Source organism: Heptranchias perlo, chromosome 28, assembly GCF_035084215.1.
Source record: "Heptranchias perlo isolate sHepPer1 chromosome 28, sHepPer1.hap1, whole genome shotgun sequence".
NCBI lineage: Eukaryota > Metazoa > Chordata > Chondrichthyes > Hexanchiformes > Hexanchidae > Heptranchias > Heptranchias perlo.
Window position 1 is genome coordinate 5264412 of NC_090352.1, and position 25918 is coordinate 5290329.

The 25918-nt window shown below is 43.4% G+C and overlaps 2 protein-coding genes across 4 annotated transcripts in view; both read right to left on the bottom strand.

Moving 5' to 3' along the window:
- Positions 1–287: 287 nt before the first annotated feature.
- On the bottom strand, positions 288–17679 carry LOC137344801 (schlafen family member 13-like). Of its 3 annotated transcripts, none has more exons than XM_068007969.1 (5): positions 17594–17679; positions 4773–5857; positions 4386–4514; positions 2654–3428; positions 288–1749 (listed from the first exon to the last, which is right to left on the bottom strand). In XM_068007969.1, the coding sequence occupies exons 2-5, from the start codon at positions 5854–5856 to the stop codon at positions 945–947; spliced, it is 2793 nt and encodes a 930-aa protein (XP_067864070.1). In that variant the 5' UTR covers position 5857; positions 17594–17679; the 3' UTR covers positions 288–944. The 3 variants fall into 3 exon arrangements, with proteins under 3 accessions (XP_067864070.1, XP_067864067.1, XP_067864068.1); XM_068007966.1 differs by lacking the exon at positions 17594–17679 and adding an exon at positions 16936–17004; XM_068007967.1 differs by lacking the exon at positions 17594–17679 and adding an exon at positions 16128–16281.
- Positions 17680–22546: 4867 nt separating this feature from the next.
- Positions 22547–25918, bottom strand: part of styxl1 (serine/threonine/tyrosine interacting-like 1) — a 59769-nt gene continuing 56397 nt past the window's right edge. Inside the window, exon 8 of the mRNA XM_068007970.1 lies at positions 22547–22882. Within this exon, the coding sequence (XP_067864071.1) occupies positions 22751–22882 (132 nt within the window). The 3' untranslated portion in view covers positions 22547–22750. The remainder of the gene's footprint in view (positions 22883–25918) is intronic.

The following is a 25918-nucleotide window of genomic DNA, read 5'->3' on the forward strand; positions in this document are numbered from 1 at the left end:
TGAGTTATGGGGAGGAGAAAGAGGCTAATAAAATGGCCTATCTCAGGATTCAGAGATCTGCAAGGGAACCATAGGGTAAATCTGAAATTATTCCAATTGATTGGGATTTAGGTTTATCTCTGAGGGTGTCCTGTGATGCCTAATTTGTCATAAACAGACTGAACTCAAAGGGACACCCAGAGCCCAGCCCTAAACTGAGCACTGGTGAGAATAGCATTTCACTCTTAGTTCACCTCAGGAGTATCAAGGAGTGGACAGGATATCACTCCAGGTACAATTGATGGCGAGTTTATTGAACTGCATCTGCATATGCAAAGATAATACATGCACCAACATAATCATCATATAATCAGTTCAGAATTACAATATCCAATCAGTGCAGAATAAAAAAAAAACTTTCATGATTATAGTACTTTCTTGGAAAGTTAGCATTTACAATTTATTTAGCAAGATGGCAAGGATGACACTTAGCATAAAGACAGATCAACAAGTGTGTTTAAACATTATTATGTTGCTTCCTATTTGATTCTTTCTCTTTTTGGGTGCTATAATTATTGCTAATATTACACTACTTGTACTCCACAACTAAAACATGGATTCAGCTCTTTGGACTGATTCCATAAGCTTGTTTCGTTCCTTTCTCCAAGAAGAATGCTCAAAAGCTACTTAATAATGAAATGTATTAAAATTAAATGTCAAATTCCCCTTTTCTGACACCCCTTTAATTATTTCCACCCCATTAAATTCACTTAATTCTTCACTCCTGCTTCTCGTGTGCCCCTCTACTCAGCCAAATGTGTATCTGAAGCGATGTTAATGAGGTTGGCCAATGAAAGTTGGGTGAAAACAGCACACCTCCATTTGAGTCCATCTAAACCCACCAATAGCATTCAGGTCCAATCCACATCAGTAGAAGCAAATCTAGGCTACTGAGTCTAATAGAGTTATAAGTCTTCATATAATACATAAAGCTGTGTCATAGCTCGTGACGCCAGGCAGACTAGTATATTAGGAGTTACTTCACTTTGTTTGGGGTGAGGTACTGGATGGATGCCAAATACAATGGTCCTTTCTAGGCCTGAAAATCGGCGTATGCTGTCCAAGACAATATAATCGTCAGGTTTTTCATCTGCTTTTGCTAAAAGTGCATCTAGTTCCAGTGCTGTGAGCTCACACTTCAGCAGTTCAGTATAATTGCTGCATGCTGCCTCTGTGTTGCACAGAATAGCTATCTGTTTTGGTGCATAGCCTGCCTTAAGGTAATCTTTTATTTTGGCCCCTATGTATTTGGCAATCTCTTCACGTGTCATGTGTGCTGGCTCATCAACCAGCCCTAGACAAGAATGTCCACAAATAGCTGCTTTAGATAGTTTTGTCAGAAACTCATGCTCCATTTTGTTATTTCGCAACTCAATAATCTTGTTCATATGCGAGCGGATAACTTCATGTATATTCCTCGCATTCCGGACTCCTCTTGTCAATTCCTCTTTTGGATCCTGGTCTTGCAAGCTGGGTAATCCATTTCTATAAGGATGGGAAGTCTGGAAGTAATCCATGAAAATCCAGAAGACTCCTGGTCCATTAGGATGTGTTTCTTTAGCTTTTCTAATTCTCTCAGCCTTTTTGTACCAATTACCACCAGACGTGACGCGGAAATTTTGAGCTTCGTCAACGACGATGTGCTTTACCCCTGAGAAACTCCGTTGCATGAAGGTCTCCCTTGTAGCACAGCTACAAATACTTTTCTGCCTAAAATTAAAATTCCAGTTTAGTGTAAAATATCACTCAAACGGCTCATCTGTGACAAAAAATATTTCAAAAGTGATACTTGGTGATAAGCCTTACACATCTGGGAGTACAGCATGTCACGTGTCCAGCTGTTTCAACCCCATTTTGGGAAGGGTTGTCAGCCACATTTCTGTAGTAGCACTTTGAGTCAGAAGGTTGTGGGTTCAAGTTCCACTCCAGAGACTACAGCACAAAATCTAGGCTGACACTCCAGTGCAGTACTGAGGGAGTGCTGCACTGTCAGAGATGCTATCTTTCGGATCAAACGTTAAACTGAGGCCCCGGCTGCGCTCTCAGGTGGATGTAAAAGATCCCATGCCACTATTTCGAAAAACAGCAAGGGAGTTCTCCCTGGTGTCCTAGTCAATATTTATCCCTCACCAAGACTAAAACAGATGATCTGGTCATTATCATATTGCTGTTTGTGGGACCTTGCTGTGCACAAAGTAGCTGCCGCATTTCCCTACCTAACAGTGACTACATTTCAAAAGTACTTAATTGGCAGTAAAGCGCTTGGGGACATCCTGAGGTCGTGAAAGAGGCTATATAAATGCAAGTTCTTTTTTCTCTTCTTTCCCAGTGACAAGGAAGTGGCTGTATTTTGCCAAGAAAAATAAGGACTATCAAAACTAAATGGTTGTGATGGATTTACAGTACTTTTAAAGGAATTTTGAGTGGGCACACACAAAATGGGACAACGTTAGGATTTGCATCAATGACGATTGAACTAAAGGCAAAATGGGCAATGGAATTGAAAGAAAAGGCTTCAATCCATCATTCTTCATCTACATCAAACATGACTCAAACGATAAAAAGACACTAGTACATTTAGCTCTGTTAAAAAAGGTAGCAATGTCAACTTTACCACATAAATTTCTCCAAAGGATTATTTTCACAAATATAAAGGACCTCATCCCTTTTACAATGGAAGGTATTGATAATCATTTCGATGAGCCGCCAGGCTATAATTGTTTTGCCAGTTCCAGGAAGACCGTGCACAAAGAGTTTTTTGCATTTCTCAATGTTGTGTTTTGAATGAAGAATCTGAAATTGCTCCAGTGTTAGCAGGTTGAGAAATTCACAGCCAAGCTGGTCACTTAGGAAGGACCTGAAACTTAGTAGAACAATAGTGAGCGCGCGCAGCAATTCTTTGATGTCATTGCCTTCTAATGCGCTATAAGCAGATGGGTACTGAACTTGTAACTTGCTCACAGCCTCCTGCACATTGTCAAGTCCCAATGTAGATGTATTACAATCTTCGACTGACCCACCGTTTGTACACCAAAGGATTTGGGGAATTACACAGAGTTTTCCTGCATAGCCACCTGGATTTACCAGTTTTTGTTTGATGGAAAATGCGGTGTCTTTTGAATATTTGGCCACTCCCTCACTTTCCTGTCTGACGATGGTGTACAGTAGTGGAGCACTCCTTGTGGCCACTAACAGTGCATCACATATTACATTCGGGTTCTTTGGTAGGCCAATATCAACAGCCCAGCTTCTGGAGAAAATCAGAACTCCCTGACTTCCTGCAGGTTTCATTTTAGGCAGCAGATTCCCAAGAGCTGGATAATCTTTTAACAATTCCTTATGCAACTTGTCTGGCGTTATACTGATTCCACTAGAGGAACTAAATTTCACTGTAAAAAAAGTAAATAAAATAGTAAATATATAATACTGAATAATTAAGCCAATGATAGAGATGCAGCGTTATGTGATCTGCATTTAATAAAGGTGCCCAATAATCAGTAATTTATAGATTTACATCATGATCTACTTCATGTGCTCCAAAGTACCAATGTGTTTCTTGTTTCAACCCTTCAGGCACATCCAGAAAGTCCATCTAATATCTACCACCTCTTACCTTAGCCTTCCTTTTATTGACAATCTTGTCCCTTGTTATTTCTCATCTCAAAGGGATCTCCCATATCTCTTCCATTGCTAAAACTGACTGCCAAAAAGTGTGGTTTCCTCTTTCATGCCAAACACTTACTTTGCCCTGAAATAATACTCAACTCTCCATAGAGCCCAAGCCTGTCTAAGACTTGAATAACGCTCCCGTATTTGGGAAGGATCTTCCAGCAGATTCTGACCCCGAAATACAAGGGAAAGATTGTCATCTTCAGCAATGACCCAGGCATCGGATCAGGACAAAACTTCAGCCCAATCCACCCTGTAAATTCCTCCTCACCAACAGAGACTAGTTGGGAGAGCTGTCCCACAGACCAGTCACGCAACAGCCTGATACACTCATGCTTAACTCATATCTATCAGCTAACATCCCAGGCTCCTCCATCACCACCCTGTCCCTTTGACAGAATAGATCCACCAGAAGTATGGTCGCAGAGGTATACAGTCGGGTGGACATGGTCCTAGGTGTCCTCAACTTTGACTCCAGACCTTTTTAAGTCTCATGGCCTCGCATTAAACTAGACACATCAAAGGCTATGAGCCTGGACAACATCTGCAAAACAAACTATAAAAGTTATAAATTATCATTTGAACACATGAAAAAAAAAGCTGGAAACACTCAACTTTTTCAACCTTTTCTTCACAATTGTTGAAGGGAAGTGAAATTTTAACCACGAGCTTCTAACCTTTAAAGAATTGCTGTTGCAAGTTGTTCAAACCTCCAGCACTTTTAACTGAAAACACTGGCTTACACCATGGTGGCGCTGCAGTCACACTCAATTCATTCTTAAAATTCTCACTCAGTTCTTCTATCTCTGCAGGAAAGAGAAAAATCATATCTTTCAAAATGACATCAGCGAACTACAGCATTGTAATATAAATAATTCCTACTTTCAATTATCATTATTTCCTGTGTTTAATTGCTGAATATGGTATCAAAATTATTCCTCTATTTTAGTTAGCATTTTAGGTTAGAAAGACTAGAAGCTGCTCTACTGTAAAATCATTCCCCTCTCTTTACTACATGTAAGACGAGCTTTATATACCAGATTTTACACGACTTTGTTACTTACCAGGATCTGTAGCCAACATCATTTTAACCCATTCACCAGATTCCACTCTCTTAATCTGGTCATTTTCTACCTTCCAGCAGTCAGGATTATCGATAAACACTACACAACAGAATGGCTTCACATGCAAAATTAACAAAAAACTGTGCTGTTCTGATTCCTTCATAACTTTGGCAACATTAAGTCTGTAGTTAATGTCCTTTGGCGAGGAGCAAACGTGCACAGTGTTGAGTTTTTTTACAGCGCTGGATACCAATTCTTCAAAAAACTTAGGATCTTTAATACTCTGCCCACATCCAACAACTTTTCTTGACGTGTCATTTACACCAATAAATAAAAACCCACCATTGGTGTTTGCAAAGGCAGAGATGTACTTTGGCAGTGCCTCTTTTATCCTGTTTGAGGATTTTTCCTGTGAAAACTCTTTAAATTCGATACACATAGATTCAGTGAAACCCAAAGTTTCACCGTACTGAAATTGACTCTTATCTAACATTCTGAAGGCTGACTCGAAAACCTCACTTCCAGGAGATAAACGGGATTTTTTCACTGTTGGTCCCGTGCTGGAATCCGAATCTTCTTCAGCGCTTTCACTGTTTAATTCAGGCTTGTTTCCTTTTCTTAATAAATTCTCCACTTCAAGCGGAGTTATTTGAATAGTATGGCTGTGTGATCGCCTGTAGACATTACATTTTACAGTACAAAGTTGTGGCAACTTTTCATTTCCATTAAGAATTCCACTGGTCCAAGACTGCACAAAAATCAACATGGTTCCATCCTGTTGCATGAATTCAAAGAATGATGTGTTTGCTGCTACACTTTTCAGTCCAGTCAACTCAGATTCAATATCTGACCCAATTCCATGAACTTTATAGTCGTAATCTTCATTCTGCAATTTCACACTGATGACCCCACCCCCAGAGTTTAATAGAGCACATGCTGATCTAATTATATTTTCGCATTGCATCTTTTTTAATACTTTGTCTGTCATTTTTTTTCTCTCTTGCTCCCCAAAGGTTGCTGTGCCCGCATCCAGCACCAAGTCAGGGTATTCATTCTCTATCACTCGAATCTTCTCATGCTCCATCCTGGAAAAATAAAACAGAGAATGTGTGAGCTGGGAACTCACAAGCAGCAAAGCCCAAGTGCCACTCATAGACAAGGATCACATCCCATAGAATCACAGAAAGGTTACAGCACGGAAGGAGGCCATTTGGCCCATTGAGTCTATGCCAGCTCTATGCAAGAGCAATTCAGCTAGCCACTCCCCCGCCCTATCCCCATAGCCCTGCAATTTTTTTCCTTTCAAGTACTTATCCAGTTCCCTTTTGAAGGCCATGATTGAATCTGCCTCCATCACCCCCTCTGGCAGTGCATTCCAGATCATAACCACTCACTGTGTAAAAGTTTTTCCTCATGTCACCTTTGCTTCTTTTGCCAATCACCTTAAATCTATGCCCTCTGGTTCTTGTTATTATGTACTGTGCTCATACCACATGATATGCATGAAATTAACATGAGATCCAAATATTACATTTGAAATATGTACCCTCCGATAGCTCAGTGATAGAGGCCTGATGTACTGCTGGCTATATAGTCCAGCAACATCGTAGCTTCAATCCTTGTGTCAATGTCCTGAGTTAGGTAATCTCAAGTTGGACAGCAGAGGGAGCTCTGAAGTTCACGACATTCCCAGTTTAGGAAGGGGGAAGAAAGACAAAAATACTTCTGCAGAGATTACTGCTGGAAGTGGGTGTGAGGGCTTTGGAGAAGACCAAGCTTGGCTGCAATGGACCAATGATTGAACAGCCTCCCAACACTCACTACACAAACTCACATATGTAAAATGTAAGAGCCCAGAATTTGCTGGAGCGGAGAATCTTGCGGCGAGCGCCGTGAATTGGATTTTTATCCCCACCGTTCATGTCGTATAATTTTTGTGCCGCAAACTGCTGCAAGTGAGAATTGATAATGGAGCGAGGTCAACGGGGCATCTGGGAGCTTGGTGAACATCAGGTCCAACAATCTATCTCCTCAACCAACGAAATTTAAGGATAGAGAAAGAAACAGAGCAAACGATGGAGAAGGAAATAGGGTGAATTAGAGTTAAATTAGATACGGAGAGAGAAATGAGAGGGAAAGGAAGGTTGGATTAAGAGAGAGAAAAAAAGAGAAAGAAAGGAAAAGTAAGAAAAAAAATTAAAAACCTCTAGGTACAATTTACTACCTGGTGGGAATCCACAGTTTCAATTGTTCCCTTTCTGGGCCTACAAGGTCGAGTTTCATGTCAGGACCATAAATCACGCCATTAACAGGGTCCTTATGACATGAAACAGCAGCCCGAAATATCTGCGGCGAGATTCATTCGTATTTACAGCCCCAATCCAGCAATGTCTTGGCTATCATGAGGAGATTGATGACGAGCTCCCATTTTTGCAAGGCTTATGGCGGAGCAGCGCAAATCGGCCAGCAATTTGTGGCGATTCGCAACTCACGCTGTATCTCTTCCTCGTCACCAGATTGCTGGGCTTTTTACGCATTAATAATGACGGCCGCCGTGAATTTGCCATTAATTTTCCAGCAATTTTTGGCCCAAGGTACCAGCCTTGGTTCAGTTGGTAACATTTTCACCTCTGAGCCAGAAGGTTGTGGGTTCAAGTTGAGACTTAAGCACATCATCAGTGCAGTACTGAGGGAGTGCTGCACTGTCAGAGGTGCCGTCTTTCGGATGAGATGTTAAACTGAGCCCTGTCTGCTCTATCAGGTGGATGTAAAAAATCCCATGGCACTATTCGAAGAAGAGCAGAGGACATCTCCCGGTGTCCTGGCCAATATTTGACCCTCAAGTAACATCACTAAAACAGTTTAATTGGTCATTGATCTCATTGCCATTTGAGGGACCTTGCTGTGCGCAAAGTGGCTACCACGTTTCCCTGCATTACAACAGTGGCTACACTTCAAAAGTACTTTAATTGGCTATAAAGTATTTTGGAATGTCCTGAGGTCATGAAAGGCAGTCATATATATGTAAGTTTTCTCTTCTTTTTTTCTAAAATAGTCACTTGAGCAAGATAATCGAGGGCTTAAGCACCTCTGTGACTGTGACCGTGGTGCATTATCCCTCCTTGGTCTTCCGCAATCTTTCTGCCGCATTTGACATGGCAGATCATGCCATCACCCTCCACTGCTCCTCCTTCATCCTGCTCCATGGAACTGCCCATGCTTGGTTCAGGGAGTCTCCTCTGGAGTCCCCCAAGGATCCATCTTTGGCCCCCTCCTTTCCCTACTCTACATGCTGCCTCTGAGTGCAGGCACAGGGTCAGCCCCGTGTGTATGCTGACAACATCCAGCTCTACCTCTCCACCATCTCTCTCAACCATCTTCGTGCTATCACATCAGTCACAAATTCCTTCAGCTTTAAATCAGGAATACTGAAGGCATCGTTTTCAGTTCCCTCCACAAAGTCTGCTCCCTTGATACTGATTCCATCTTCCCCCCCACCGACCTCTCACTCAGACTGAAACAGACTGTGGAAAATGTTGTCATCCTGTTCAACGCTGTGAGCTGAGCTTTAAACCCCCACAACCTCTCCCATCACCAAGACTGTTTATTTCCAACTCGACAACATTGTCCGGCCCAGCCCCTCAGCTGCTGAAACCCGCAGCTATGCTTTTGTCATCTTTAGACCCAATTATTCTAATGCAATCCTTTCTTTGTCCGCACTCTGTAAACTCCAACTAGTCCAAAATGAAGCTACCTGTATCCTGTCCCACACTAAGTCCCACTCACCCATCACCCTTTGTCCTTGCTGACTAGACACAGGCTCCACTTCTTCAAATCCCCCATGATCTCACTCTACCCTACCTCTGCACTTTAGCTGGACTTACTTTCTGTCCTACATAGAATCATAGAAGTTACAACATGGAAACAGGCCCTTCGGCCCAACATGTCCATGTCGCCCAGTTTATACCACTAAGCTAGTCCCAATTGCCTGCACTTGGCCCATATCCCTCGATACCCATCTTACCCATGTAACTGTCCAAATGCTTTTTAAAAGACAAAATTGTACCCGCCTCGACTACTGCCTCTGGCAGCTCGTTCCAGACACTCACCACCCTTTGAGTGAAAAAATTGCCCCTCTGGATCCTTTTGTATCTCTCCCCTCTCACCTTAAATCTGTGCCCCCTCGTTATAGACTCCCCTACCTTTGGGAAAAGATTTTGACTATCGACCTTATCTATGCCCCTCATTATTTTATAGACTTCTATAAGATCACCCCTTAACCTCCTACTCTCCAGGGAATAAAGTCCCAGTCTGTCTAACCTCTCCCTGTAAGTCAAACCATCAAGTCCCGGTAGCATCCTAGTAAATCTTTTCTGCACTCTTTCTAGTTTAATAATATCCTTTCTATAATAGGGTGACCAGAACTGTACACAGTACTCCAAGTGTGGCCTCACCAATGCCCTGTACAACTTCAACAAGACATCCCAACTCATGCATTCAATGTTCTGACCAATGAAACCAAGCATGCTGAATGCCTTCTTCACCACCCTATCCACCTGTGACTCCACTTTCAAGGAGCTATGAATCTGTACTCCTAGATCTCTTTGTTCTATAACTCTCCCCAACGCCCTACCATTAACGGAGTAGGTCCTGGCCCGATTCGATCTACCAAAATGCATCACCTCACATTTATCTAAATTAAACTCCATCTGCCATTCATCGGCCCACTGGCCCAATTTATCAAGATCCCGTTGCAATCCTAGATAACCTTCTTCACTGTCCACAATGCCACCAATCTTGGTGTCATCTGCAAACTTACTAACCATGCCTCCTAAATTCTCATCCAAATCATTAATATAAATAACAAATAACAGCGGACCCAGCACCGATCCCTGAGGCACACCGCTGGACACAGGCATCCAGTTTGAAAAACAACCCTCGACAACCACCCTCTGTCTTCTGTCGTCAAGCCAATTTTGTATCCAATTGGCTACCTCACCTTGGATCCCATGAGATTTAACCTTATGTAACAACCTACCATGCGGTACCTTGTCAAATGCTTTGCTGAAGTCCATGTAGACCACGTCTACTGCACAGCCCTCATCTATCTTCTTGGTTACCCCTTCAAAAAACTCAATCAAATTCGTGAGACATGATTTTCCTCTCACAAAACCATGCTGACTGTTCCTAATTAGTCCCTGCCTCTCCAAATGCCTGTAGATCCTGTCCCTCAGAATACCCTCTAACAACTTACCCACTACAGATGTCAGGCTCACTGGTCTGCAGTTCCCAGGCTTTTCCCTGCCGCCCTTCTTAAACAAAGGCACAACATTTGCTACCCTCCAATCTTCAGGCACCTCACCTGTAGCGGTGGATGATTCAAATATCTCTGCTAGGGGACCCGCAATTTCCTCCCTAACCTCCCATAACGTCCTGGGATACATTTCATCAGGTCCCGGAGATTTATCTACCTTGATGCGCGTTAAGACTTCCAGCACCTCCCTCTCTGTAATATGTACACTCCTCAAGACATCACTATTTATTTCCCCAAGTTCCCTAACATCCATGCCTTTCTCAACCGTAAATACCGATGTGAAATATTCATTCAGGATCTCACCCATCTCTTGTGGTTCCGCACTTAGATGACCTTGTTGATCCTTAAGAGGCCCTACTCTCTCCCTAGTTACCCTTTTGCCCTTTATGTATTTGTAGAAGCTCTTTGGATTCACCTTTGCCTGATCTGCCAAAGCAATCTCATATCCCCTTTTTGCCCTCCTGATTTCTCTCTTAACTCTACTCCGGCAATCTCTATACTCTTCAAGGGATCCACTTGATCCCAGCTGCCTATGCATGTCATATGCCTCCTTCTTATTTTTGACTAGTGCCTCAATCTCCCGAGTCATCCAAGGTTCCCTACTTCTACCAGCCTTGCCCTTCACTTTATAAGGAATGTGCTTACCCTGAACCCTGGTTAACACACTTTTGAAAGCCTCCCACTTACCAGACGTCCCTTTGCCTGCCAACAGACTCTCCCAATCAACTTCTGAAAGTTCCTGTCTAATACCATCAAAATTGGCCTTTCCCCAATTTAGAATTTTAACTTTTGGGCCAGACCTATCCTTCTCCATAGCTATCTTAAAACTAATGGAATTATGATCACTGGTCCCAAAGTGATCCCTCACTAACACTTCTGTCACCTGCCCTTCCTTATTTCCCAAGAGGAGGTCAAGTTTTGCCCCCTCTCTAGTCGGGCCATCCACATACTGAATGAGAAATTCCTCCTGAATACACTCAACAAATTTCTCTCCATCCAAGCCCCTAATGCTATGGCTGTCCCAGTCAATGTTGGGAAAGTTAAAGTCCCCTACTATTACCACCCTATTTTTCTTGCAGCTGTCTGTAATCTCCTTACATATTTGCTCCTCAATTTCCCGTTGACTATTTGGGGGTCTGTAGTACAATCCTATCAAAGTGATCTCTCCCTTCTTATTTTTCAGTTCTACCCATATGGACTCAGTGGGCGAACCCTCGGATATATCCCCTCTCACTACTGCCGTGATGTTCTCCCTAATCAAGAACGCAACTCCCCCTCCTCTCTTACCTCCTGCTCTATCTTTCCTATAGCATCTGTACCCTGGAACATTGAGCTGCCAGTCCTGCCCCTCCCTTAGCCATGTTTCAGTAATAGCTATAACATCCCAGTCCCATGTACCCATCCATGCCCTGAGTTCATCTGCCTTGCCCATCAGACTTCTTGCATTGAAATAAATGCAGTTTAATCTAGACTTCCCTTGGTCTTTGCCCTGCTTTCTCAGACCATCTGTCCGGTCATGTTCTGTACACTCTCCCTTACTGCCTTTTGTTTCTGTCACCACTTTATTTCCCACTGACTTCCTGCATCGGTTCCCATCCCCCTGCCACATTAGTTTAAACCCTCCCCAACAGCACTGGCAAACACTCCCCCTGGGACATTGGTTCCAGTCCTGCCCAGATGCAGACCGTCCAATTTGTACTGGTCCCACCTCCCCCAGAACCGGTTCCAATGGCCCAGGAATTTGAATCCCTCCAGCTTGCACCATCTCTCAAGCCACGTATTCATCTTAGCTATCCTGTCATTCCTACTCTGACTAACCCGTGGCACTGGTAGCAATCCTGAGATTACTACCTTTGAGGTCCTACTCTTTAGTTTAACTCCTAACTCCCTAAATTCAGCTTGTAGGACCTCATCCTGTTTTTTACCTATATCGTTGGTGCCTATATGCACCACGACAACTGGCTGTTCACCCTCCCCCTCCAGAATGTCCTGCAGCCGCTCCGAGACATCCTTGACCCTTGCACCAGGGAGGCAACATACCATCCTGGAGTCTCGGTTGCGTCCGCAGAAACGCCTGTCTATTCCCCTTACAATCGAGTCCCCTATCACTATAGCTCTGCCACTCTTTTTCCTGCCCTCCTGTGCAGCAGAGCCAGCCACGGTGCCATGAACCTGGCCACTGCCACCTTCCCCTGGTGAGCCATCTCCGCCAACAGTATCCAAAACGGTATACCTGTTTTGGAGGGAGATGACCGCAGGGGACCCCTGCACTGCCTTCCTACTCTTCCTCTGTCTGTTGGTCACCCATTCACTATCTCCCTCAGTAATTTTTATCTGCGGTGTGACCAACTCACTGAACGTGCTATCCACGACTTTCTCAGCATCGCGGATGCTCCAAAGTGAGTCCATCCGCAGCTCCAGAGCCGTCAAGCGGTCAAACAATAGCTGCAGCTGGACACACTTCCCGCAGGTGAAGGAATCAGGGATACAGGAAGGAGCCCTGAATTCCCACATCCCACAAGAGGAACATGACACGGCGCTGGGATCTCCTGCCATGACTTAACCCTTAAATTAGCTTAAGAACAACTACAATGTCAAGAGAAAAAAAAAGGAAAGAAAAACTACTTACCACTCCCTTTAAGGAGTTTACTCCTTTAAATTGTTCTCAATTTAGAGAATGTTAACTACACTGGGGACCTTGATTCACTAAAAAATAAACGCTACTTCCTATAAGACCTGCAGACCTTCCCTTTCCTTTTACTTCAGTTACTGTAGATAAGGAGAAATACTCACCTGAACCTACTCACCAATCAGGTGCCTCCCCTGTGTCGCTTCCCGATCTGATTCCTGACGTCACTTCGAACTCGGTCGCAGCTCCGCTCGGCTCCTCTCAGCGCTCTGAAATCCCGCCTTTTATCGGACGCTCCCTCCGCTCGGCTCGGCTCCTCTCAGCTGTTCTCAGCGCTCTGAAATCCCGCCTTTTATCGGACGCTCCCTCCGCTCGGCTCGGCTCCTCTCAGCTGTTCTCAGCGCTCTGAAATCCCGCCTTTTATCGGACGCTCCCTCCGCTCGGCTCGGCTCCTCTCAGCGCTCTGAAATCGCGCCTTTTATCGGACGCTCCCTCCGCTCGGCTCCTCTCAGCTGTTCTCAGCGCTCTGAAATCCCGCCTTTTATCGGACGCTCCCTCCGCTCGGCTCGGCTCCTCTCAGCGCTCTGAAATCGCGCCTTTGATCGGACGCTCCCTCCGCTCGGCTCGGCTCCTCTCAGCTGTTCTCAGCGCTCTGAAATCCCGCCTTTTATCGGACGCTCCCTCCGCTCGGCTCGGCTCCTCTCAGCTGTTCTCAGCGCTCTGAAATCCCGCCTTTTATCGGACGCTCCCTCCGCTCGGCTCGGCTCCTCTCAGCTGTTCTCAGCGCTCTGAAATCCCGCCTTTTATCGGACGCTCCCTCCGCTCGGCTCGGCTCCTCTCAGCTGTTCTCAGCGCTCTGAAATCCCGCCTTTTATCGGACGCTCCCTCCTCTCGGCTCGGCTCCTCTCAGCGCTCTGAAATCCCGCCTTTTATCGGACGCTCCCTCCGCTCGGCTCGGCTCCTCTCAGCTGTTCTCAGCGCTCTGAAATCCCGCCTTTTATCGGACGCTCCCTCCGCTCGGCTCGGCTCCTCTCATATTTTGGTCTTCCGACTCAGCCTCCTGTGAAACACCCACCCCCTTCCTTCACCCCATCATCAGTGGCAGAGCTTTCAGCTGCCCGTGCCCTGCTCTTTGGAACTCCCACCCTAACTTTCGCCATCTCTCTGCTTCTCTCGCCTGCTTTAAAACCCATCTTTTTACCCAAGCCTTCAATCACCCCTCCCAACGTCTCTTCAATAGCTCGGCCCCTCTTATTACTGGTACTCTGTAAAGTGCTTCGGCAACCTTTTGTACGTTATAAAAGGTGCTGGGCGAGAAATCGCGCAGAGCAGCGAGGCAATGCTGACCGATGCTGTTGCGAATTAAATTAACAAATTTACTTACTGCAGAGTCTGTGGTTCGAATTGCTTGAATTTGGACTTTAAAAAAAATGTGCACTATCAACCCAGTCTTTGCACAGCATGAGTTGCCGTGCGGCTCGAAAAGTCTTTGAGGAAATTTTTTTAAAAAATTTTAGACCAAAAACTATTAAAATAAGGAGTAATATGAGATTCCACATTTAAAAAAGGTTAATTTTTAGTTGTTTGGCAGTCATTAAAACTTACCGCGCTGTTAAAACTTAGTTTAGACCTGGTATTTTTAAGCGTACCTGTTTGGTAGCGTAATTAGTTACTTTCCAGCCGGGCAGATAAGCAAGTTTGCTTATCTGATTTCCCTGATTGCAGCGTGCGATGGCCCTTTAATTCAAAGCTGTCATATCGCTGGCGAACCACTAGGATCAAGTTTGGGATTTCGGGAGTGCTGTTGAGCTCCTCCGTTATTTCACGAGCGACTTCTGGCCCGCTATGTACATGCAAGTTGTTGAAAGTGATGAGCCTGGTTGCCAAAACATCACCACCTATAAGTCTTTTGTCCACAGTGAGCTGCACTGTACATTGTTACCTTGGTTAGGTGCTTCCAACCAGTATCTTCTTTTAACACCATTACTCCAAAGCATGCCCTGCGTATAATTAACATTAAAGGAACTACAGAGTTGTGCATAGAATTACACAGAAATTACAACATGGAAACTAGCCGTTCGACCCAACCAATCCACGTTGGCGTTTATTCTCCATCTGATAGTCCCAATCTCAGGTGCCCGCTCAGTTTCCATATACCCCTTTATCCCCCTTTTCTTCAACTACCTATCTAACCTATTCTTAAATGTGGACATGGTTTCTACCTCGATCACTAACTCTGGTGCTGCATTCCACAGCCTTATACACCCTCATTCTAGACCCATCAACATACAAAAATGATGGACAGGAAAAGATTTACTGGTCCATCTCGCCTGTCCCATTTGTTGCTGCCTCATGCATCACAATACAGACACTCCCTACCCACCCAGAACCATGTAATCTCCAGGGAAAAGCAAAATAACAGATAAAAACCCAGGCCAATTAAGGAAAAAAATCTGGAAAATTCCTCTCCAACCCGTTCCACAGGTCCACTATTCTCAGGGAAAAGAAGAACTGTCTAACATCCAACTTAGTTCTGCCCTTAAATAACTTGCAAACATGACCCCTGGTCCTCCCTATCCTATCCAGTTGAAATAATTGATCCACATAAACACAATCTAGTCCCTTCATTATTTTATAAACCTCGATCAAATCGCCTGCCAATCCACGCTTCTCTAAATTATACAGATCCAGCTCTTTGTGCCTATCTGGGTAGCTAAGGTGTTTTAAATTGGGAATTAATCGAATGGCCCTCCTCTGCACTCTTTCTAAAGCCTCAATATCTCCCAACAAGTGAGGAGACCAAAACTGGCCATGGTATTCTAACTGAGGCCTAATCAAGGTCTTGTACAAGGACAAAACGGTATGCTTTGTTTTATAGTGAATTGTCCTGTGAATACACTTTAGAACCCTGTTTGCTTTAGCTACAGCTTCACGGCATTGGTCTTGAACCATTAGAGATGCAATATAACACCCACATCGTTTTCTTTCACTACGACTTCAATTCTTTTCCATGTAGAGTGTATTTATGTTTATCATTTGAGTTGCCCATGTGCATAATACTACAATTTTCTAAGTTAAACATCATTTGCCAAACACGGGCCCATTGTCCCAACACACAAGATTTGCTTGCAGTAATTGAGCATCCATTTACATCTAGATCATTAATGAAAATAGTAGAGCAAAGGTCCTAACACCGATCCCTGTGGGATACCACTGGTAACCGGTCTCCAAGCAGATCAAAATTCAATTCCATTGATAACAACCACTGGAAATAGTCTCTTTCTATCTACCCTGTCCCATCCCTTCATAATTGTAAACATCTCCATCAAATCACCCTATAATCTCCTCTGTTGTAAAGAAAACAGATATCAGGTTCAATCATTGCTGCATATCTGCTTTGGGGGTTCTTTACCTCTCCAAGTTCAAATCTGCACCTCAAATCAGCTGGTCCAGGCATTACATCCTGAAGGACTGCCAGTACTGATGGGATACATCCCGGCAAATAATTGCACGCACAAGCGATCCTGTATCTTGAAGAAGTGCAGAAAGACTGTGCCTATGATTCATCTTCCTTGTTCCAGCTGCAACAATTTGGAATTCCCCTACATCCGGGATCTATATCTGAAGTTATTTTCAGGGTTTTAAGAGACAAGTAGATATTTATTGAATAATTAATTATATCTGTATTTCATTTTATGTTGCTGGCATCTGTCACATCTTTAACATTAATGTGTTTATGTCTTGTATATTGTAATTATATTTTACTGTGATTTGTGGTTTAATTATTGACAGAGTGCTACAATCAAATGTGCATACTTGGCAATATTATGCAAGGCTGGACTGCCTCTGATTTTAAAGCCTTCTGTACAATCCAAATGAGTAAGAACGATACCTTCAGTTTTATTTATTTAAACACTATCAGAATTGGATAATTGCTTTTATGACACTGCTGTTCAGTTGAATTACAAAGTTCAGTAAATACAGACACTGCTATTCAATTAACTTCCCACTTCCTGCCTTGCGGTCTGTGCCAAGAATATAAAGGCGCCAACTTTTAAATAAAGAAATTATTCAAAGAAAAACGGAACTTTCCAACCGACCAAATAAAAAACAAATGCTGAATTAAAAATAAATGCCTCTGAATACAAACCTAAATCATAGCATTCCACAGAATTATTTTGAATAATTTTAAACAGATCTGTTAAATTTCATTTACTTACATTTGATTATAGTTTAAGAATGTCAACTCTGTTTTGTTCTCTTTAAAAATAAACATAATTCCATTTGATTTGTCTCATTCTGAGATATATTTTTCTCTGTGTAAAGTTAATAATGACAGTTCAGTAAGACTTCTACTTTACACGTGCAGCAGAAATACACCCTTTTTTGATCTGAAACCTCACTCCCAGCGTTTCCTCCGCATTCAACGTGTTTTGAATTGCTCTTACTTATAATTAATGAGGGGAGCAAAGCAGCAAAGCACCCGGTACATCCAGAGTTCAAAAAGTGCCACCGATCGGGCAGATTGAGAAGGAAACAGCTGTTAAATAAAGGCGCCAAATCGCAACAAGAAGGATGTTCTTCTAGTCCCAAACCGGGGAGTGTGAAATACACAAGAAAAAGCCCCGGGGCCTCAGAGTGTGAAATATCCCTAGAGGGAAAGGGCTATTTTCGGGAATCTCTGCTCCACGGGTTGAGCCAGACCTTAATATTATAATCATTTATAGATATTTCTAAAAATCACTATTAAAACTAACCTCCAGCTCTGAATGAACAAGTATAAAAAACATCAATTACAAATGGGAGATGAATATGGATTTAAAAATCAAATTAAACTAATCCCTGTGAGAATTACTGAACTCTTAAAGATAAACTTACTGCACTTGACGTCCTGTTGTGTTTTTCCAAACTATCTCCTCCCCGATTCAGTGGTTACTTTGACTCCAGCTCTCCAATGCTGTAATAAAATGTTTCAAGGAACAATGACAAATATAAAATTTGTTGATGGGCGTGGCCTCAGCAATAATCTCATACTTTCCAGTTGGATCAGGAGATATGACGCACTGTTCTTATTCTCAGTTCAACTTTTTTGGAGATTGGCGTCTGATTTTCCAATCCCAGCAAAAATGGGGATGTGCTGGCCCAAATGTTGGGCACACCTGTAGCATGGGGTGTGCTGCACCCAATTTTCCGATTATGAGCTCTAACCACTGTTTTAATACAGTGGAGAACAGTTTGGTCTGCAGCACACTTGGCTAGGGATTGGAAAAATGGATGCAGAAGCAGCTCTTAAAGGGCTGCAAATCACCATAGAAAGGGAAATTGTGGTGGGGACAGAAAAGTTGCCTTGTTGTTCACAGCGGCTCAGTGGAGAAGTGGGCAACACTGGCTGGACCTAAGGAGGGTGGTCATATTTGGGGCTTTTGAATGCCCTCCTGTAAAAGCACAAATGCCAGCTGCAAATGTAACATTTCCAAGTTTGCTGATGACACAAAACTAGGTGGGATTGTGAGTTGTGAGGAGGATGCAAAGAGGCTTCAAGGCGATTTAGACAAGTTGAGTGAGCGGACAAATACATGGCAGATGCAGTATAATGTGGAAAAATGTGAAGTTATCCACTTCGGAAGGAAAAACAGAAAGGCAGAGTATAATTTCCATGATGATAGATTGGGAAATGTTGATGTACAAAGGGACCTGGTATCTTTGTACACCAGTCACTGAAAGCAAACATGCAGGTGCAGCAAGCAGTTAGGAAGGCAAATTGTATGTTGGCCTTCATTGCAAGAGGATTTGAGTACATGAGCAAGGATGTCTTACTGCAGTTATACAGGGCCTCGGTGAGACCACACCTGGAATATTGTGCGCAGTTTTGGTCTCCTTACCTAAGAAAGGATATACTTACCATAGAGGGAGTGCAGCGAAGATTCACCAGACTGATTCCTGGGATGGCAGGGCTGTCGTATGAGGAGAGATTGGGTCGACTCGGCCTGTATTCACTCGAGTTTAGAAGAATGAGAGGGGATCTCATTGAAACATATAAAATTCTGACAGGGCTAGACAGACTGGATGCAAGGAGGATGTTTCCCCTGGCTGGGGGGTCCAGAACATGAGGTCAGTCTCAGGATACAGGGTAGGACATTTAGGACTGAGATGAGGAGAAATTTCTTCACTCAGAGGGTGTTGAACCTGTGGAATTCTCTACCACAGAAGGCTGAGGAGGCCAAGTCCCTGAATATATTTAAGAAGGACCTAGACAGATTTCTAGACACTAAAGGCATCAAGGGGTATGGGGAGAGAGCAGGAATATGGTATTGAGATAGAGGATCAGCCATGATCATATTGAATGGTGGAGCAGGCTCAAAGGGCTGAATGGCCTCCTCCTGCTTCTATTTTCTATGTTTCTATGCATGGAGAGGCTTGTGCCCAGAACAATGCAGTTACCCAACTGACCCATACCAGGTTGCATATGAGGAAGGTGCGTCCAGCTCTCAGGGGCAAGTTGATGGTGAATGTGCTCTTCACTTTAGCACAGTTTTTGGGAGGCACATCAATCATCCCACAAACCTAATTTGGAAACTCGCCAATCCTCTGTGAGATACCATTTCAAGCATTGAAAGCAACCATTACACCTTGACACAGACACTTTCATTGTAACCAATCAGCACAATTTACCTGCAGATGATAGATCTGGAACAGCAAACAGATGCTCAGGCTTCCAGCTTGAGACATTTCTCTGCTGTTAGAGGTCTTCTCAGTGGGGTCAAGTCATTGGTGCAGAGGGTAGCTTCTTTCTTTTCAAAGCCACCCAGCCAGTGTCTTCTCCTCCTTCACAGAATGTGCACACTGTGAACTACTGCTTCCTGGATAACAGCCACTGATGTACATGATTACGTTTCTGTCGTCACAAACCACCTGAACACCATGGTATCCAAGGCTCTCTTGGCAAACGGAGTGACTATTGACAACACGGCCGACCCGCATAATCGCCAACGCCACAATGACTGTTGACACTACGGCAAAACCTACGATTGACACCACGCGATTTAGGGCTAGTTGTCAGGGGTTGGGGTTAGGGTTAGACATACTGTTAGGTTTCGGGTTAGGGTTAGGATTAGAAACCGTTTATTTTTTTTATTATTGACCATGTGTTGTGAACAGCAGAAACCGCTATTGACAACAGACACATCTCTCGGGAAAGACGACGTTCCTGCCTGCATCCTGGGAATTATGAAACTTTGCACTTATTTACAAATGCTGTCACCAGAGCTGCTCTCCAAACTAAACTTTTTGTGTCCCACAGGAAGAGCCAGTGGAGCTTTAAGCTGTTCCTGCACTTTTAAGGCATTGCCCCAGAAGGGTTGCCAGACCGCATTTTTAGAAGGGGTGGGGAGAGGAAAGTAGAGATTGGGGCAGGAACAGGGCGCTGCCCTCACCACCTGATTTCCTTGCCATTTCTGCAATGATACTGCCCCAATTTGGATGATGTGATGGAGGAACATCCAACTATCAGTCTCCAATCAGGATACACATCAGCTTAGAGCCAACTTGATCCTAAGGAGAATAGCCATTCATTGGTCTTTAGACATAACAAGTGTGGGTTTGAGTTATCACATGCAACCTGAAAATTCTCTTCAATGTAATAAATTTGGTCAGATTAATCTGACTCAACAGCAATAAAGCTGTCAATCCAGAATCTCGCCTAGAATATTATGATTGGACAAAAGTCATTATCACAGCCTTCTGAAGTCAGCAGTGGCTCAGTGGTAGCACTCCCGCCTCTGTAGTTGGAAGGTTGTGAGTTCAAGCCCCACTCTAGAGACTAGAGCACATAATCTAGGCTGATATTCACTCCAATGCAATACTGAGGGAGCGCTCCACTGTTGGAGGTTCTGTCTTTCAGATGAGATGTTAAACCAACGCTCTGCCCTCCTGGCTAGAGGTAAAAGATCCCATGGCACTATTTTGAAGAAGAGCAGGGGAGTTCTCCCCGGTATCCTGGTCAATATTTATCCCTCAAACAACATCACTAAAACAGATTATTTGAACATTAATCTGATTGCTGTTTGTGGTACCTTGCTGTGTGCAAACTGGCTGCTACATTACAACAGTGACTACACTTCAAAAAGTAAAAGTGGTTGTAAAGTGTTTTGAGATATCCTGAGGTCGTGAAAGACGCTATATAAATGAAAGATCTTTCTTCAGATGGTTTCCTTAAAGTTTCAATGGAACATCAGCCTTTCAAATGAAATGCATTAAATGGAGAACAGATATGGAATTTAAAAGAAAATCTCCAATTCAGGAGCGATTTTAATTTTATTCAGAACTGAGGACTTTCTCCTCAAAAGTTCATTAAAATTTTTAATGGGGAGAAAAATCAAACAGTTCACCTTTTTAAGCAATAAAAATCCAACAGTTAATTTATTTTTAAAACAGTGACATTCTCATTTTAGGAAAATGAGATTACTAGGTGTAAATTGTTTTAATATTCTGAACTCAGTCTCTGGTCTTTTGCTGCAAGTTTCAGGATTTGGTCTTTTATGAACCTGTACTCAAAGTACAATGTTCTCTTTGAATTTATTCATGGTCTCAAACACACATGATCATAGAATCATAGAAATTACAGCATAGGAGGATGCCATTCAGCTCATCATGGGTGTACCAGTGCTAGATCTTCAACTGGAGCTATCTACTCCAATTCCATTTCCCTGCCCTTTCCCCATATTGTTTTATATTGTAATGCAATTCCTTTTAATAGATATTATAGTAGCATGCTTTGTTTATAAATAAATTAAGCCATTAAAGCTATAATTGAATGATTCTAAGACCCTTCATTAAATAATTGAGGCCAAATGTTTCTGGGGGAACTCCCTGCTCTTCTTCAAAATGTGATATAGGATAATTAACATACCATGAAACATCAGACAGGACATTGGTTTAATGTCTAATCCAAAGGACAGCAGCGCGAACAATGCAGCACTGGAGTGTCTGCTTAGATTATACACTCACATCAAGGGATGGGAGTCAAACCTGTAACCTTTTGAGGTTGAGGGTAAGAGTGCTACCAACTGAGTCAATCTGACACAGGTATAATGGGGGAGGGTGGGCTCCGTGCACTTGCTGGCATGAGGTGCACTTCACGTCACAGCAGTTGGTGTAGATGAGGGAGGCCATTCTATTCGTCTAACTCATCCTTGCAAAGAAACCTATAAGGGTAATGCCCAGAGAAATGGCGTAAAGGACCATTTCTCTCAAGTTTCCGCCAAAGTTATGGCAGGAGATCAGGAGAACGCCGCAGAAATTCTATCCCATGATTCCCAATTATAGCATCCAGCTGCCCTTTAGATTCCAAAATTCTTTGCATACCTGCAAGACCATTCTAGCTATTAATTGCTCTTTGTGTGAAGAAATGCTATCACTGCTTCTACTGTGAGATTTTTATGATCACTTTCAGTCTTTCAAGTAGATAGTTTTTGTATCTTTCTGGATTTTTGCAGCTCCTCCTCACCCAACTAACTCACTCCATATCCATACCAACAGGTATGTTACATTCCTTATTCCCTCTAGTTAATAGCTTAAAATTTATTTGTGAAAAATGTTGATTCAGGAGAGTTCAAACCAAATCCTACATAGTGATTAACTCCTAACATTTTCCCCACTACTGAGCACTTGCTCAGCCCGATTTTACATGTTCTGCTGACAGTGAATGAGATACACCAAATTGACTAGTCAAGCACTCTTTAAAACTGTATTGAAAACTGTATTCCTATGAAAGCTTTATATATATTACTTTTTATAAACCCAATAAGCATGTTTATAATCCAAGATGCATTAATTTGTTGTTACTCTCAACATTACAATTACAATTAGAAATTATAATGCAAACAATTTAAATCAGATTGACAGAATAAATTAGATAACATTTTAGGTACCTTTCATACAATTAAATCATTGACTTTTTTTTTAACAAACAGAAATGTTTCCAAATCTAATTTTACGGTGGACGAATGTCTGTTTTAACAGCAGCAAAATACCATTTCAGTAATAAGGATCAGAGACATCCGTGATCTTTTTCTTTAGGACAGTTTCCTCCCATTTAGAAAGCTCTTGTACAAAATCACGATGTGGCCGAATGGTTGCTTTACACTTCTGTACATGTGCCCAGGAATCCTAAGGGAAAGGAACAACGAGGTACTTTTAATGCATTTGCAAACGTGAGCATTCAAAAGATAGCAACAACAAAAAAATTACTTTTCTGTTTGAGTCTGACGAAAGGTCCTTGACCTGAAACGTTAACTGTTTCATTCTCCACAGATGCTGCCTGACTTGCTGAGTATCTCCAGCATTTTCTGTTTTTATTAAAAAAAGTACTTTGTTCATCTCGTGAAGCTATTAAGAAACCTGTGAAGGGCTCAATACTCCTTATTGTAACAGGAGGGGGGAAGACGAGTGGGCCTGTCTCACGTGCTCCTGTTTGCCACCGTCCCTTTCCCTCTGCCTATTATTAGTTGGCAATTTTTCTTTAAATTTTAATCCTTCTTTAGGCATCTGTCTGCCAGATTATTGTGTGTTCTCCTGAGAAAAAGTTATTCTATAACAACTCCTGATTCCCCCAGCTTAAATTTCTTCGCCTGTGAGTCTGTGCTCCATGTTCACCACTCCGTGTGGAGGGAAAGGTTTCTTCTCCTACCATTGCTTGAGTTTGAAAAGCTTCCTTGGATGCTGCCATTTCCATTTTTTTTTACATTTATACCTTCAAATGGGAACCAAATCCTGTGAAGTTGCTGTTTCCATTCCGAAGGGATGGGCGACAGCCTCCGTTGCCCTCAGCAGGCCAAAGATCAGCTATTCCCTCTTATTGGACCGAATCTTTGGAGCCCTAAGATCTTTCCTAGTGTAAATTCCATGATTTGCTGTACTGGTCTCAACCACCTCTGTCAACGTTGGACCTGATCAGAGCCCTTATGGTTACCATTGGCTCATATGTGAGTGTTCAACTAGAGATAAAGTAGATACATTTGCAATTTACCACTGCAAGTAAGTTGTGGTTGAGCTGAACAAAGGGGTAGAAATTTGCTATCAAGGTTTTCTAGATTCAAGCCCCTAGTGTCAGGATTCCTCCAAATCCCATCATTAGGGAGGCCGGGGCGTGCACCAAAAACTGGGAGGAGCGTATTTCCAAGGTTAAGCAGAAACTGGGACTGTGGGATCGACGATCCCTCTCGATCGTGGGCAAGAACCTGGTCATCAGGTGTGAGGTGCTCTCGGTGTTGCTGTACGTGGCGCAGGTCTGGCCCATACCTCGCTTGTGCGCCGCGACAGTCACCCGAGCCATCTTCCGCTTTGTCTGGAGATCAAAAATGGACCGTGTCCGCAGGGTCACGATGTACAAATCTCCAGAGAAAGGGGGGAAAGGCGTGCCCAACGTGGCCCTCATCCTGATGGCCACCTTTGTGTGCGGCTGCATCAAGCTGTGCGTAGACCCTCGGTACGCAAACACAAAGTGTCACTACGTGCTGAGGTTCTACCTGTCCCCGGTGTTGAGAAGGATGGGCCTGGCCACGCTGCCACGGAACGCTCCGTCCAGTTGGACCGTTCCGCCCCACCTGTCCTTCGTGGAAAAGTTTGTGCAGAAAAACACCTTTGACCACAAGGCGATCAGCAAGTGGTCCGCACGTAATGTCCTCGAGACCCTGAGGGAAAAGGAGATGGTGGATCCTGTCGGTTGGTTCCCCGAGCAGACTGTCAATGTCATTTGGCAGAACGCCTCATTGCCAGGGCTTTCAAACAAGCACCAAGACCTAACTTGGCTGGTGGTGAGAAGGGCCCTTCCCGTCAGATCCTTCATGCACTCCCGGACTCTCAGCGCCACCGCGCGCTGTCCCCGAGGAGGCTGCGGTGGAGACGAGACCGTCAGCCATCTCCTTCTGGAATGTGCCTTTGCAAAGAAGGTCTGGAGAGAGATGCAGTGGTATCTGTCCAGGTTCGTCCCGAGCAGTTCCGTAACACAGGATTCTGTGCTCTATGGGCTGTTCCCGGGGACGCACACTGAGTCGGACATCAACTGCTGCTGGAAGACCATCAACTCGGTGAAAGACGCCCTTTGGTCTGCCCGAAACTTGCTGGTCTTCCAGTGCAAGGAGCTGTCCTCGACCGAGTGTTGCAGACTGGCACATTCCAAGGTCCAGGACTACGTGCTGAGGGACGCACTGAGGGTGCAGCCGCCGCAAAGGCTCTGTGGGGAAAGGCAACCGTTTAGAGCCTTCCCGCCATTGTATACCGAGGGGCTGCAATCAGGGAAAAACCCCCTCGGGCAGAATGTAAAATTCAAATTGATGTAATGTACCCGTAATAAATCTGTAATGTATCTGTAATGAATCACCTGTATTGATTGTGATGCAATGAGGCACCCCAGAGTGTCATGAACTGTAATTATGTCCAATGTGTTTCATTGAACTGTACTTGATGTAACCTGCAAATTGCAAAATCTATATTGTGTACATTTGGAATGTGATATGACAACTGTATTGTATGTACTGCTGCAAATTTTATGAATAAAGTATATTTTTTGAAAAAAAAATCATTAGGAACATAAGAAATAGGAGCAGGAGTAGGCCATATGGCCTCTCGAACCTGCTCTGCCATTCAATCAGATCATGGCTGATCTTTGGCCTGCTGCGTGCAATGAAGGCCATAGCCTGTCCCTTCGGAACGGAAACAGCAACTTAACAGGATTTGGCTCCCATTTGAAAATATAAATGTAAAAAAAATGGAAATGGCAGCATCCAAGGAAGCTTTTCAATCTCAAGTAATAATAGGGAGAAGAAACCTTTCCCTCCACACAGAGCACAGACACATAGGCAAAGAAATTTATGCTGGGGAAATCAGGAGTTGTTATAGAATAACTTTTCCTCAGGAGAACACACAATAAGATAGATTGCATAGTATGAGGAAGGATTAGGCTTTTCCATTCCATGCTTTCTTATGTTGTACTAATCAAGCCATATTAGCTGCAGGCCACAAATGGGGGTTTATATGGTATCAGCGAGAGGAAAAAGTACTGGGGATTTGGTCTGTAGCTGACAGTGTGATATCATTACTGATTTTCATTTTATTTCTATTTTCTTTTAGTCCAGATAATCAGCTGTTAATGCTTTTCTCGCTGACATCAGGATGATAATAAAACAAACAATAGTTCAGACAGTT

Coding starts and splice junctions, on each gene's coding strand:
- LOC137344801 (XM_068007966.1), bottom strand. CDS start 16,991: ATGTTTATTTTTAAAGAGAACAAAACAGAGTTGACATTCTTAAACTAT. Junction 5,858..16,935: donor TTCTTAAACTATAATCAAAT/GTAAGTAAATGA, acceptor TTATTTTTCCAG/GATGGAGCATGAGAAGATTC. Junction 1,750..2,653: donor CCTTTGGAGAAATTTATGTG/GTAAAGTTGACA, acceptor TTTTAATTTTAG/GCAGAAAAGTATTTGTAGCT.